Source organism: Epinephelus fuscoguttatus, linkage group LG4 (assembly GCF_011397635.1).
Source record: "Epinephelus fuscoguttatus linkage group LG4, E.fuscoguttatus.final_Chr_v1".
Lineage (NCBI taxonomy): Eukaryota > Metazoa > Chordata > Actinopteri > Perciformes > Serranidae > Epinephelus > Epinephelus fuscoguttatus.
The window spans coordinates 30,654,295-30,669,667 of record NC_064755.1 but is presented as its reverse complement, the minus strand read 5'-3'; the positions used below and the strand labels follow the sequence as shown (position 1 = coordinate 30,669,667).

Here is a 15,373-nt window from a genome sequence, read left to right as displayed (position 1 = left end):
ATCGGGTATGGAATCAAGCTGCAGACGCTCCGGTTCAAAATGAGATTAAACTTGTATCTGGATATCAATCTCCGAGCCATGACGAAGGCCAACATGCCTGCAACAGGTAAGGCTGATTGTTTTTAGCTAAGCCGATAGCCGGAAAACTTGCGGCCCCTACCGGCCGGTTAAGAGGAGTGAGGAGTCATCCGTGACTGACGGAATGAAACGGTCAATAAAACAGGTTTTTCAACTATTTTGAATCACCACAGTTATGAGATATCCTCGAGCATACATTCATAAATGGGCACACAAAACAATAGGCTAATTGGTTCAGCAGTATGTGGTAATAGCTGCAGACAGAGGGACACATACATATACCATCAAAGGTATAAGTTAACATGAGTCTGAAGCTATGCTAGCTGCTATGTAATTACTCTGGTGCAGCTATTCTTCGAGCTAAATGCTAATGTTAGCATGCTAAGGTTAGCGTGTTAACATTAGCATTTAGCACTAAACCAAGCACAGCTGAGGCTGATGAAATGTCATTAGTTTTGCAGGTCTCTCCTGATAAACCAAAGTAATGACCAAATTTAAAATGTGACCTGATGATAAAGCTAAATGGGGATAGTCAAAGTTCTTAATCCTTTTGGGCACCATGATTATGTGTCCCAAATTTCATGGTAGGGCTGCACATTATACAATAAACTATGATATTACAATTACATTGGCATTCATTAATTCATTCTCTATAACCATTTATCCTCTTGGGGGTCGTGGGTGGGCTGGAGGTATCCTAGCTGACGCAGGGCGAGAGGCAGTGTACAAAGGGCTGATGCATAAGCCCTTTTTAAATAGGAGTTGTGCAAATCAGTCTTCTTTCAGCATTGGCAGTATTAAAGCAAAATCGGGGAGTGCAGCAAAATGCCGCCTACCTACTTTTGTTTATACAGAATGTGCCTTTTTCTGGGCAATGGGGGCGTGAGCAAGTAACAAAATGTGTAGCTCAGGATGTGACGTAAACAGTGACGTGGGAGGGAAGCTGTGGCTGGTCAGTCCTTCAGCGATTCTCTCATAAGTTGGCCCGTCCTTCACCGTCCCTGTTACTTGACGATTAATGGCCTCTTCGTTTGCGAGGACAGCGAGGGTGCGCAATTCCTTGTCTCCCCAGTTGCTCATCTTTACAGTGTCTGTCAGGTTTGCGTTTCCCTCTTGCTACTAGCTGCTTGCTAATTTCTGCTATCAGCTGTTTCCTGTTTATCCACCACCAGTGGGTTGGACGTGCGGCCTCCTCAACAGTTCCTCCCACAAGTCATCAACAGCCCCTCCTGTGGCGGAAGGGTGCCTCGTTCTGTTTAAACCAAAAAAGGTTCTGTCAATATGACTACCCTACGGGGCGGAAAATTGGGCACCTTGGATCAACTTGCCAATGCGGCTCTGTGTGTCTAAACGCTCGCAGCTTGCTGGCAAAACGGCCCAACATTCGCAGAAAATCTGGCAGTGTAAAAGGGGCTATAGAGACAGACAACCATTCATGCTCACATTCACACCTACGGACAATTTAGAGTCACCAGTTAACCAAACCTGCATGTCTTTGGACTGTGGGAGGAAGCCGGAGTACCTGGAGAAAACCCACGCTGACATGGGGAGAACATGCAAACTCTGCACAGAAGGGTTCAGAAGGGCACAGAAGGGTTTGAACCCCAGGAACCCTCTTGCTGTGAGGCAACAATGCTAACCACTGCATCATCGTGCCACCATTATGTTGACAGATATTGCGATATGAGCTGTGATTTTTATTTTGTGGAAGTTGTAATATTTGCATAACTAAAACTAAAAAAGATTATGATGTGATTTTTGCTGGGGTTTGTACCAAACATGCATGTTCCCATATGTTCGGAATATGGTTTGTACGCTGGGGCATCTCTGTAGCACCACAATGCTTCATTTATAAAGGCATGTTATGACACAATTTATCCTTATCAAACATTGTAGCCCCTGTGATTTGGATATTGCACTTGGCTGTATTGCAATTTCCACAATATTTTGATTAATTGTGCAGCCCTATTTCATGGCCCTCCATCCAGTAGTATAAGAGGCATTTCACTAAAAAAACAAAAATGTAAACCTGTTGGTGGCTTTTAACAAAATGTAGGGGGGTCATCAAGGTCATAGGATTCATCCTCTGGGAACTATGGATGTGTGTGCAAAATTTCAAGGCAATCAGTCTTATAGTTGACATGTTTTGATCCAGACTAAACTGGTGGACCGGCCATCAGACTGACCTCATATTGGGGGAAGGCTCAGACACATGAATTCCATACATAATCATATTTATGATGGACATTTTTGTGCAAATCCCTTTTAAACACTCCAATTGAAACCATCGTTCCACTCACGATTACATGGATTCAGTATGCTGAATGTAAAAACCACAGCATTCCAAATACTTTAAGAAACTGTTGGCCCCTTTGTGTGTGTTTGTGCGTCTGTGTGTGTCCATTTTTGTTACATGTCAATTACAGGCTCACATTCCTGCGGCCTATACTGTAGCTGTGGCTGCCTCGTAGTTGACTTGTTGAATCTGGACAAAACAAAGACCACAGTATGAGCAGAGAGATTCCCTGTGTATGACCTCATGCTCCGAGGGGACAGCTCTCTGTTACAGCACAAACAGCTCATCTCTAACACGCTCCTAATGCAGAACGACCAGACCGTGGTTAAATGTCACATGCAGCCAAAGGAAAGCAATAGTATGGGTGGAGATGGCTGTAAAAAACTGACTGTCACAAAATGTATCTTCCAACAGCCCAACAATCATCTTAGTGTACTTTGGCAAGTGGCTATCCATCCTGCCCATCTGGTTCAGCGAACAGTTTGAAACAAACAGTGAGAATCATTTTAGTGTTTGACCATGGTTTGATGATATCTGCATTCCTTCTGTGCCCGTTCTGCTCTACAACCACCAGCCTCCTGCCACAGTAGTGTGACACGGGTGGATTGAAGCCAGATATGTCAGCTCATTATCAACACCTTGTCAGCCAACTCTCTCCACAGCTCTCCCTTCCTGTGTGTGTGGGGAGGACTGTTATTGTGTGCGTTAAGGACACTGTGGGATGTCTTCCAGTTGAAAGATGCCTCCATGCTCGCCCTCCTTGTCTGGGGATTATAGCTGCCTGAGGAAAAGCTGTGCAGAGCCACAAGGAAGCGAAGAAAGTGCTTAGAAGTGGGCATCAATATTTTCAGTCTGGTACCTTTTAGCCCTTGTTGCTCGTTTGTCCCTGAGAAATCACTTGTTGTTCATCACAGAGGTGGAGACTTGAGTCACATGACTTGGATTTGAGTCAGACTGGAGTCACAGATGTAATGACAATGGATTCAACTCGCCTTGGACATTAACACCAATGACTCACTTGCACCTGAGCCCTTTGACTTGACTTGAAAATACTTGATACCCTCCCCCAAGCCCAAAAATGAAAAAGTATGTTATGTAAGCAGTGTGCCAGGAATCAGTTCATTTTCTTTCATTTCCTGATTGAGCTATAGACTGTAAAAATGATGGACGTAGCAACTGTGGCATCACCCATTGGTTTACGGACTGCCATTTTGAATCCTCGAGTTTTGCACTTAAGTCGTTGCCATTTTGGTTTTTTGGAGCCAGAAGTGATCATTTGAGTGAGAGGCTGCCGCTGTGGAGGAGTGAGGGGTGGATCTGACTGAGAAGCCAAGGACACTATGGACAGACAGCCTGTCACTGCAGCCCGCTCCAAATTATGTGTAACTTTAAGCTTTAATAAAAGTTTAAGGGGTGAGTTATAAAAAAAAATGGGGAAAGGGGGAAATTAGTTGTAGTGACCAAACTGTTTTTGTACCAGGCTGTTGGACATTTTAACATGATGATCTGGTGATTGATCTGCTTTTGGAGCCAGCCTTAAGTGGCCGTTCAAAGAACTGCAGTTCAGTCAGAAGCACTTTAGTCAAGGAAAACTTTATTTCCATTTGAAGTATTGTATTTGGTGGTATGACTCCCCTCTGGCCCCTCTGTCTTTCCTTGGGCCTATGTAGAGAGCCTAAGGTGGAGATAGCACACCTCCCTGCCCTTCCATGTGCATACATGGAAAGCCTAAGGCAGGGAGAGCAGCAGCAAAGATCCCCGGGAACAGAACAGAGCAGCATCAATGACAAACAGAAATGACGTTGATAAATCAGACACAGCATGTAAAGGAGGAGCTGGGGTGGAGGCAGGTTGCAAAGCGGCATGCAGAGGAAGCAGCAACAGTAGGCAGGCCAGAGCAGTTTAAATAGGGCGCCTTGAATGAGATTCCCCAATAGTTGCATAGAAAGCATGTGATCTATCAGCTGACTCCCTTTCATCAGTCAGCTGCTCCATCAGTTGACTGGGCTGCTTGAGATCAGCTGATGTAGCTGGGATGTGAGCTGAGCTTGACATTGTGTCCTGCCTGATCTAACACTGTGTTCAATTTTTTGGCACGTCTGTGTTGGCTTCATTTTTCAACCCCAGAGATTGCCAGTTGGATTCAACTAACGCTGATGGTATTCATTCCCAGGAAAACCACATTTTTACAGTTCCAGTCTGACAGCATCCAATCAAGTTGCAGGACAGAACCAAGAGGAACTAACATTACGGTACTGAGCGCCAGTTGGAAAAAAAGATGATTTTATTTGCATACAGAAACTATGCAGTGGTCAAGAACAAACAAATTACAGTATACAATACGTGCAGGTCGCAAATTACAGATGGAGATGCAACAACTTCCAACTTGCACAAAGAACAGTTAATCAAGGCTGATATTAACATAATTTGCAAGCTAATGCTAAGCTAATGTCAGCTAAACAGTAAAGTAACAGAAACTTGTTTTAACAAATGAATACATTTTAAAAAGCACTCATAATTTTTGTTAATTTGGTGCCAACTGTGCAACAGCAAGGCAACTATATATAATCTTTAGTGTTTATTATTATTATTATTATTATTATTATTAATCTCCTGTATCAATTTTGCAGGGAAACTTGTCTTGCAGCGTTGCTAACACATTGGCAACAAACACATCAAAATGCATGGAATGATTGGGAATTGATCGCGATGACTTTTCGCAGAGATTCACCTGGCGGTTTTACGAAAATTGCAAAGAAATGCGTACAAGTTTCCATTCCCATTATACACACATAGTGCTCAGTACCTGTAGTAGGCAGTCATTGCAGCACTAGCAGGCGCCTGTCACAATTTCTTGGGAATTTGTCCCAGTTTAGCAAACTATGTTAAAATGCTGTTATATCTGGTGAAGTGCACATTACAACTTGAAACTCCAAGTTTAGGACTTGAGATTTGACTTGGGACTTGTCAGTCTCGACTTAGGAATTGAGTACAAAACCTTGAGACTTACTTGTGACTTGCAAAACACTGACTTGTTTCCACTTCTGATTTATCACAGGTACACACAACCACATTTAGAGGCTCTTCTATTTGTGCTGCACTAACTTCTGTTTCTTTTTTTTCATATTTCCTCTTTCAGATGTCGACAGGTTCCACTTGAGTGTGTGTGTGTGGCTGTGTTGTTTGTGTGCACATCTGTGTGCACTTCCTGCACTTTGACAGTGCTCTGATAGGAATATCCTCCTACTGGGCCAGCAAGCAGTAAAGCCTGGCCCTCCTTTCCTCTCTCTCTCTCTCTCTCTCTGTGCGCTGACATATTTTCAGGCTGTTTCACGGCACACCTCACATTTCTGGCTCCTTATGTACTGCACTGAAGTTGCCAGATGTGATAACAGCAGAAGAGAGGGAGAGAAAGAGGTGAGAGACAGACAGAGACAGAGATGGTGTGTGAAGGGTAGTGATGAAAATGGAGGGAGGGGTAAGTGTGTGTGTGTGTGTGTGTGTGTGTGTGTGTGTGTGTGTGTGTGTGTGTGTGTGTGTGTGTGTGTGTTTCGGATGCTGTTTTTAGCATAAGAGCCACTGTTCGTTAGCAGTAAACACAGAGTGAGATAGAGAGTCAGCGAGGGGAGGAAATGAACAATGGAGGGGAAATGATCAGTAATCTCTAGTGTTTGCTGTCAGCCTCCACTGCAACAGCCTGTCTGGAGCTCATTATAGGTAAATTCATTTGGCTTAGGGGCTGAGGGCCGAACATACACGAGTGTTTGAGGAAGTGTGTGTGTATGTGTGTGCAGGAAAGCACAGATGAATGGCTGCAAGAAGCAAAGTGTGCATATGTTTTGGTGCTTTGATCCTCTGAGCTCCGTTTGGAAACCTGTTTGCTGTTTGTTGTCTTTGTTTATTAGGAACCAGACGAGCCAGTTGGAATCTGCATGATAAAATATATATATAGATTCAGCATTTGGCAGCTAAATGCATTACCATTCACTGGAGATCTAGTATTATGCCAACTCTTTCACACTGGTGAATTGAGCTCTTGAATTATTTAACACTTGATAAGGCCTACTATGATATCAAAGGGAAAATTCAAGATTTTTACATGAAATTTGATTTGTGGAAACATTAGAGACTATTTCAAAAAGAAATTCTCAATATCTTAAAGGTCCAGTGTGTAGGATTCAGGGAGATGCACTGGCAGAAATGGAATATGATGTTTTCTTTAGTGCATAACCACCTGAAATAAGAATAATGGTGTCTTCATTCCCTTTGAATGAGCCATTTTATCTACACAGGAAATGGATCCTTGTTTTCAGAGATCTCCATGTTTCTACAGTAGCTTAAAAGAGACGAATCATGTACTGGCTCCGGATGGGGCTATTTGTGTTTTTGCGTCAGCCCCTCTGTGACGAGGGCGTCTGAAACAAAGATCTTTTAACGTGAAACTGCTATATTCAGTGTTTTCACTGGTTTAAATCACCTGGTCTGTTTGTTTCAGAGAGGGAGAGACCTCTGTGGATAATTCAGCTCCCGGTAAAAACCACTTGTATAACAGCAATGTCAAACCTGTTCCGCTGTACGGTTCTGAGAGTTGGTGAGTGGTCAAAACAGACGTGATGAGAATCTGTGTCATAATGGATGCCTTAGACAAATATGCCAGATCTTATCGCCAAACAAAATCTCCAACCCTTAACGTCACACACAGACATTTGAGATGGCGAGGCCACGTGCTAAGAATGGAACAGGGATGCATAATGAGAGTCGACTTAAGATGAATGCCACCAGGCGAAAGAAAAGACCAGTCACCTGGCGCAGACCTGTGACACTGGAGTTGGAAAAGATGACATACTGCCAAGGATCGAATGCAATGGAAAGAGCTCATTGAAGCCTTACGTACCGTAGGGGATGAAGAGGAGTAAGTAAGTGAGTAAAAACCTCCTGAACAGTGAACACTAAAGAAATTGTAACGGGGAGAAGTTTCTGGTTGCAATCTGCAGTCCTCACTGCTAGACGCCACTAAATCCCCCTAAAATCATACAAAGTGTTCCTTTAATATACAGACCGTAGTCTAAACCTCATTTTTAGTGTGTATCTTGGTATGATAAGTTGTTTTTGTGCGTACCCATCTTCAGGTTCCCTTGCCATGTAAGTGTAATGATGATTAGGCATTGTCTCTGTTAGTCTAAGTCGGGGGAAAAAGAGGAAAGAGGCTCTGAAAAGAGGGAAGAAGTTGAAAGATGAGTGCAAAAATAGTTAACAGAGTGTAAACCACTCTCAAGGGAGAGACAGACAGAGTGTGCATTTGTATGTGTGTGCGAGAGAGAGAGACTGTGTGTGTGCGCGCGTGTGTGTGAGGTCTGCGCAGGGAGACGGAGCTTGCCGTCTGGAAAACAGCATCTTTCCCTCCACTCTGCTCCTCCCCTCTTCCCTCTCGGCATCTCTCCCACGCTCCAGAGCTCAGCCTTCAGCTCCCCAGGATCCTCCCAAATTCTCCCGAGGTACAGCCTGTTTGTGTTTGTGTGTAAATGTGCATTTAAGCCTGTGTGCGTGTGTGTGTGCGCGTGTGCGAGTACTTGACACTGTGCTCAGTACTTTCCGTGTGTTTTTCTCTCTCTCTCTCTCTCCCTGCAGCTGAGGTGGGCGTGTGGAGCCTCTGACCCTCTTCGCCCACTCTCTTTCTCTGTCTCTCCCTCTTTGCTGCAGCTTCAGGGGGCTATGGATGGACTGCGTTTACCTCCACTCATCGAGGAGGCTTTGGACTCTACAGGTCTGTGCAGCTGTTTTGTCAGTGTGTGTGTGTGTTTAGCTGCGACTCAGTGCAGTTGGATGTGAGCTATTTTTAGCCCCGGTACTACAGATCAGATATGATCAGCAAGAAAAGGTAGAGGGGTCGATGTTTATCTCTGCTGAGAAGGAGTGTTTACTCCTCAAGTGAGAGATGGGGTGCTGAACTGAGGAGGCGTAGGAGCTGGAGAGAGGTGGTCAGGTGGTAGGAGGTGGGGAGATGATTGTGGAAGGCTGTCTTTATTAGGAGCTGTGGTCGAGCTGACAGACTGACTGACGAGTGGGCATTGCTGTCAGCCATGGCATCTGTGGACATTTGATGGAGGCGACATGCTGCCAGGTAATAATAGATGGCTGGCAACCAGAGGCAGGAAATAATGCAGTCATTAGTGAGGGCTGTGTTAGATGTGCATATGTTATTCTGAGGCTGATTGAGGCTTGATGCAATGTGGAGTCACGCTGTGTTGATTTTAGTTCAGCTTCTTTTTATACTTTATGCTTGGATTGTTTTCAGCTCTAAAATTAATGCTTTGCTTATAATGGTTGTGTTGAACAGCTGCCTGTTAAGCTTGTTTGGTAACTTCATACCATTAAATGTTGTTGTATGGCATTTGACACAGTGCATCTTCACAGATTCATCGCTGTGTGACTGTGATTACGATGAAGGAATGTAGGGAATGTTTCCTGGTATCCCAACGAGGAAGAAGTGTGTTTTCTCCATGTTTTGAATGGGTGTGCGGACAGAGCAGCTCTGTGCGGGACACTGCTAGGAGGATGTTTATTGGTGCGGAGGGATTCAGAGAGACCCACGGGTCAGCTGCCCTTTGACCGGCGGCCACGTTGCCAGAATCTGGCTTCCTTTTCCTGTGTAGTACTGTCCTAAGATTGAACTTTCACTAGACGTGCAATTGGCGGATTATCTCTTAAACCCCCGTGCTCTTCGTAGACTTATTTAATCACTTTGTTTTTGTTCAGTTTTGAATAGTAATGAAAAGGATTTTTCAGATTGTGAAGAAACCAACCCAGGCGCCAGAAGAAAATTTTGGCATTTGACATTTCTAGAAAGCGCAAATATGTCTTATGTATCATAACATGTAGTAGCAATGTCGCAAATTGACCTGGTTTTATTGACAGACATGCTGCCAAGCTGCAGATCTCTGTAAACCACTGTTTGAGACCAACAAACAACAAAACTGTCTATTTTTGGTGAGTTATTGCTGTGTTTCCAATGGCTTTTCAGCCCCCAAATCTTGGTGTCTTTCAGGGACCCATCATGTTTTTCCAGCGTGGATAGTGCAATGAAAAGGGATTGTCCCTGCTGGCACAGTCCCCGCTGTTAACACAGACTGCTGTGTTTCCAGCAGGGACTGTGCCACCAAAACCAGTATTTTAGCCGCAAACATGATCTTTTCCTAACCGTTACCAAATGTATTTTGTGTCTAAACCTAACCAAAAGTTTACCACAAAAAAGTGAGTAATTTCCCTTATTAGAGACCACCGCAGACTACTGTTTGTGGCCAACAAACAACAAAATGGGCTGTTTTTAAGTGTGTGATGGTAGTGTTTTCAGCATCTCTTTAGCCCCCAAAAGTGAGTGCTTTTCACTGTTTTTCCAGCAGAGTTAGTGCCAAGAAAAGCAGTTGTTATTTTACCAAGAAACTGCTGCATTTCCAATGGGGATAGTGCCACCAAATTCAGGTATTAACAGCCAAGACATGATCTTTTCATAACTATAGCCAAGTGGTTTTTGTGTCTAAACCTGCCCACAAGTTAACCACAGCTTTGATGAAACTTGTGAGTAATTTCCTTTATTACAAACCACTGCAGACTACCGTTCGAGACCAACAAACAACAAATTGGGTTGTTTTTAGTGAGTCATCGTAGTGTTTCCAGTGGCTTTTTAGACCCCAAATGTTGGTGTTTTTTTAGCAACCCTATCACTGTTTTTCCAGCGGGGATAGTGTCATGAGAAGCTTTTTATTTATTTATTTATTTATTTATTTTTTTTTTTACACCAAGACATCAGTGTTTCCAGCAGGGGTTGTGCCACCGAAACTGGGTGCATTAGGCTGAAACATTATCTTTTCCTAACCGTAACCCAGTGTATTTTGTGTCTAAACCTAACCAAAAGTTAACACAGCTTTGTTGAAACTTAAAGAAGTGAGTAATTGCCTTTATTACAAACCACCACAGACCACTGTTTGAGACCAACAAACAACAAAATGGACTGTAATTTAAGCAGTCATGGTAGCGTTTCCAGCACCTCTTTAGCCTCCAAAAGGAAGTGTTTTTTAGCTACCTGTCGCTGTTTTTCCAGCAAGGCTAGTGCTGTTGTTTTTTTTTTTTACCAAGAAATTGCTGTGTTTCCAGTGTGTCTAAACCTTAGTTAACCACAGCAATGTTGAAACGTAAAGATGTCAGTAATTTCCTTTATTACAGACCACAGACAACTGTTTGAGACCAACAAATAACAAAACAGGCTGTTTTTTAGTGAGTCATCATAGTGTTTGCAGCACCCTTTAAGCCCCCAAAAGTGAGTGTTTTTTAGCAACCTGTCGCTTTTTTTTCAGCGGGGATAGTGCCAAGAATAGGGGTGTTTTTTTTTGTTTTGTTTTGTTTTTTTTAACAGAGAAATCATTGTGTTTCCATGCCACCAAAAGCGGGTATTTACAGCCAACTTTACTTAGTAGAACCAAGTAGTTTCTGTATCTAAACCTGAACACTTAACCACAGCTTTGTTGAAACTTAAAGAAGTGATTTATTTCCTTTACTACATTTATTATGCTGATGTGTTGACCATCACAACACTGGATGCTGTCTCAGGAGAAATTCTTGGTTCCTGACAAGCTTGTTCCTGTTGTCTTAACTCTGGAGACCTCTCTCCTTTCATCACAGCCGGAGGCATGCTTTTAAAGACGGAAACTCACCATACACTGATGACAAGTGTCTGGTTTAATGTAGCGTGAATCCTGATCATAATAAGGATAGACACACAGCAAACGAAGAGTGGATTGAGGGATGGCTTGCATTAGCTTGTGTCTTTTTGACTTGCACACATTTAGGGATCTAAATAGATTAAAGTGCATTTATCTGTCCAGGCTGACGTCAGTCGCACAGCAGATAGACATCAGTCTGGGTTCTTACAAAAAGGAGCCTATTATTTTCAAGGCTTTTTCAGTCCCACCTGGAATTAATTTCACACTGCGCTGAAAGAAATGCTTCTAAAATCATTTGCCACATCTACCAACAGGGACTACAGATGCTCTCACACAAACACACGCTCACACTGATCGATAAAACACCCATCAGAGGCTGATTTGACATTTGCAAGCCGTCTGTGTATCTTCCAACCGTCGGCCACCATATTGTTCCTCCCACTTGCACGAGTCGTCGGCCATATCTTTCTGCTTTCCCACTCAATATCTCTTCCCCCTCTTTCAAATGCAATCCTCTGCTCTCTTCAGCGCCCACACGCCCTCCAACACACACACACACACACACACACACACACACACAGACACGTGTGCACGCGCATGCATATACACACACGAACCTTTGCACCTGCCAGCTCCTCGGCCCACACAGCATTTCTTTCCCGTCCTCTCCTGCTTCTCCCTCCCCAGTGTTGTACCCTCACATCAGCGGTGATACTCCCAAAGGGTGCACAAACAGGATTTCTCTGAGCTTTCTGGAACTAATAAACAGCAAAGTTGCTGCCGTAGACAAACTTTGTCGATGTGGGATCTGCAGGGGCCTCTGAGAAAAACAACAATGTGAGATTCTCACATCGGTGTTTAATATGGCCGGGCAAATGAAAACAAATCTCGCATGTTTTTCCACCCTCAGGCGTCCCGGCTCCTTCTCCCTGCGCCACCCTATCCCCATTTTCCCCCATCAGACTTTTTAAAGCAGGCTTTCAATGCACTCCGTGGGTCACTGACAAAATTGAGTGTGCCACATGTATTTTTATTCTCTCTCAGTTGCATAATGGAAAAATTCCTGAAACTTTCGGGTGAATAGAGTGGGTTCATGAACTCACACGGCTCCTTCCCGCAGCTCATTCTATGGATTTTAAAGAACTTTTCTTCTCCCTCACAAAAATGCTTGGCGCTGTCAACCTATCATTAGCGCGCCCTCTCTCCCCCTGGGTCTTTATCCTTTTTGGATTTGGCAGCTTCAATATGAGCTGTGTAACCCCCTCCCTTTCCTCTTGAGTGATGTAAAACCTTCCAGAGATAAGCTCTCAGGTGGGAGGCGCTGATATGTGATCAAATGGATTGTTACCGCATCAATTGTTTTCCTGCTTTGTTCTCTTTTACTATTCATATCCTTTAATGGAATAGCTACACAGCAAGCACATGCACACGCACTGCACCACCACACACACATATTCCCATTAAAAGAAGCATCTTCCCTGAATCAGTCACCTCCAGTATGTACACATTGACACAGTTTTTGTGCACGCTCATCTAATGAGGCCAAATTACATCTCATTCTACAATGCATCTCTCTTCCGTTGACCCACTTTTTCTTATTTCCCTTTGAAAGTGCAAACATGGATTTTCCATTTAAATAACAGAGTGGCTCATTAAGTCAGTCCAACTCTTTGGTGCTTGTGGTTCCTGTTTCTTTTCTTGTCTCCCGCTGCTGTTGTTCCCCGCTCTCCCTGGAGTTTTCAGGCTCAAAGTAGAGAAAGAGAGAGAGAGAGAGAGAGAGAGAGAGAGATAAACTCACATTAACCTCATGAGACCTCTGCCCCTGTAGCTCGCTCCCCATCTCCAGCTGTTGAGTCGCACGCAGTTTGAAGTCAGCTAATCTCGTATGATGCTGACTTCACTCTGCGGGCCTCATGGAGGGACACCTGATAAGATCCCCTCTCCGTGGGGGAAAGCAAATAGCGGACAGAAAGGTTTCCATGCTGAGCAAAAGTGTGGACAAAACAGCTTTATTACCATGGCGATTTCCCCATATGGTGAAGCGCTGGGTTGTTGGTGTGCAGAGGTCACCATGGAGATGTATGGCTTCACCTGACTCATGTTAGTTTCATGTGGAACTGAGCGGCTGGAGGACCTTGGGGCCGTATCATAACTCCTTTTGCTCGCAGCTCTCTTATTGTCTTCTCCTTCTTCCCTGTTTTGCTCTCTCCGTGTTTTTCAGCTCCCCCTCCCTGCTCCGAATTATGTGTTGCTGAGGAAGTGTGCCAGTGCAGGGGGAAAGCTACAACATCAGTACTGGGCTGGCTTCAAAGCTAGGGTAGGAGGGGGTGGTGTGCATTATGCATGGCCTCCTACACAGCTGCAGAGATCCGTGGCATACATACACATACCATGCACATGCAGCTTAAATACGGCAGGCTTTAGTGATAATATATGTGTATAAGGGCTTGTCAGAAGTGGGACTAAGAGATCATACAGCACATGTCACCATAGTGTACATATACACACAGGTACAAGTGCATATTTAGGCATACATTTAAACAGTTTATACACAGAATCATAACATTTAAACACACGGACCACTAACACTGCCAGCCTCACCACCAGCACCACCTGTCTCCCCAGTCCAATTTTCAAGCTCGGTTCAGCACAAGGCAGCCATCACACTACACCTGTAGACAGCCTCCAGCTCCTGTTACACTCAGCCATCGCTTCTTTTCACAGCTGATTTGACTCCAGATGTTCCTCTCAATACAATGAAATTAGATATTTAACCGGCAGTCAGAGGGAGAGAGTGGAGTAGACTCACAGAGTTCTCTTGATTTGTGCCACATTTTAAATCACACAGCACCTAATTACATAAAGCAGCATGGAAAATGAATAGCGGGGTTGTGAAAACGTCTTAACTCCTTCTGCAGACATATCCTCTTCAGTTTATTGCTATATCACATTAGCAGACTCTATACAGAGCAGAGCTGCACACTGTTTTTAGACCTTCATAAGTTTGCTCCTACTTTGGCTGTTCAGAGTGGTATTGTTTAGACTCCTGGATCAATAAGGTAAAAATGCTAAATGACACAACTGTGAAATCGTTTGATTAATATGTCAGAAAACAGGCTTAATAAGGTTTTTCTTCGGAGTAAATTGCATAGTTCTCCACAGAGCTTCATCTTGTTTTTTAGGAAGCTGTCACGTCAAACAACCCACTGTCATTTCCAAAAGTCAGTGGACTTATTTTAATAACAATGTCGTGTGCTAGTATGTGTAGCATGCTACGATAGTGACGTTTCATGATTGTAGTAACAACTGTATGGATTTTAAGCCAAGCCATGCTGTTTCTTTCTAAACCTAACCATGTGCTTGTATGTTGCCTTAACTTAAGGAAATAAATGTAAAATCCATAGACTGTAAAAATATTGGACATAGTTACCACGATGTCACCCATTAGTTTGTAGACTCCCGTTTTAAAGCCTCGAGTTTGGCACTTCGGCTGTCACCATCTTGGTTTTTTGCCGAGGGCACTATCCGTAGACTGTCTGTCACTCAAAGCAGCCTGCCCTTAATTGTGTGTATCTTTAAGCCTTAATAAAATGCAAACAGGTGAGTTATATAAACATTCAACCCCTGTACAGTTGACATTAATAGAAATATTTTCTATAGAGACCAAAATCGTCTTTTGGACGAGGCTGTAAACATGTTTATTTCTGCTGTTAAGTTGGGCACTTTAACATGGGGGTCTATGGGCTCTGACTGACTTCTGGAGCCAGCCTCAAGTGACAATTAGAGGAAATGCAGTTTTTGGCACACATGTTCGTGCCGCTTGGTAAAAACAAGGTGTTTGACGTTAAGTGTATTTGAAAAAGACTGTGTGCATGTACGGAGCAGAAACTGTACATTTCCTGTGAAAACGGAAGTGTATTTTAAAAAAGACACAATGCACATAACAAGTATAAATTGACATGCCATCCCAGAACGTCCAAAGCTAAGGCAGGAGGCTACCACACGCGTCATATTTTGATGTTTAGGTCTGCTAATAAAGCAGTGATATTTGATGAGTTGTGGTGAGAACACGTTGGAAGTACAATACATGTATAGGAATAATTTATCAAGCAGCATGAATACAAGTAGAAGAATCTTACTTGTTAGATTGAAGATAAATGATTAAACAATATCTTGTCAATACTGAAACTAGGATCACATATTAATATCGAGCACAATTATGGCACTGAACTTGATGTTATAGCAAACTTATGAAGAAGAGAGGTCTTTAGTTGCTCAGCTG

The 15,373-nt window shown here is 43.5% G+C and overlaps 1 protein-coding gene across 9 annotated transcripts in view; it reads left to right on the top strand.

Annotated features, from left to right (window-relative positions):
- LOC125887169 (coiled-coil domain-containing protein 136-like) overlaps nt 1-15,373 on the top strand; it is a 46,420-nt gene continuing 31,047 nt past the window's right edge. For 2 of the 9 annotated variants that reach the window (XR_007449126.1, XM_049573786.1), the window contains exons 1-2: nt 5,720-5,791; nt 8,075-8,138. Coding sequence is in view for 7 of the 9 variants with exons in the window: in XM_049573786.1 (XP_049429743.1) it covers nt 5,735-5,791; nt 8,075-8,138 (121 nt within the window). In the remaining 2 variants the exon portion in view is untranslated. Of the gene's footprint in view, nt 107-5,719; nt 5,792-5,866; nt 6,092-6,123; nt 7,870-8,002; nt 8,139-8,280; nt 8,496-15,373 lie in introns of those variants that run through there. The other 7 variants (XM_049573788.1, XM_049573791.1, XM_049573790.1 and 4 more) reach the window with 7 other exon arrangements.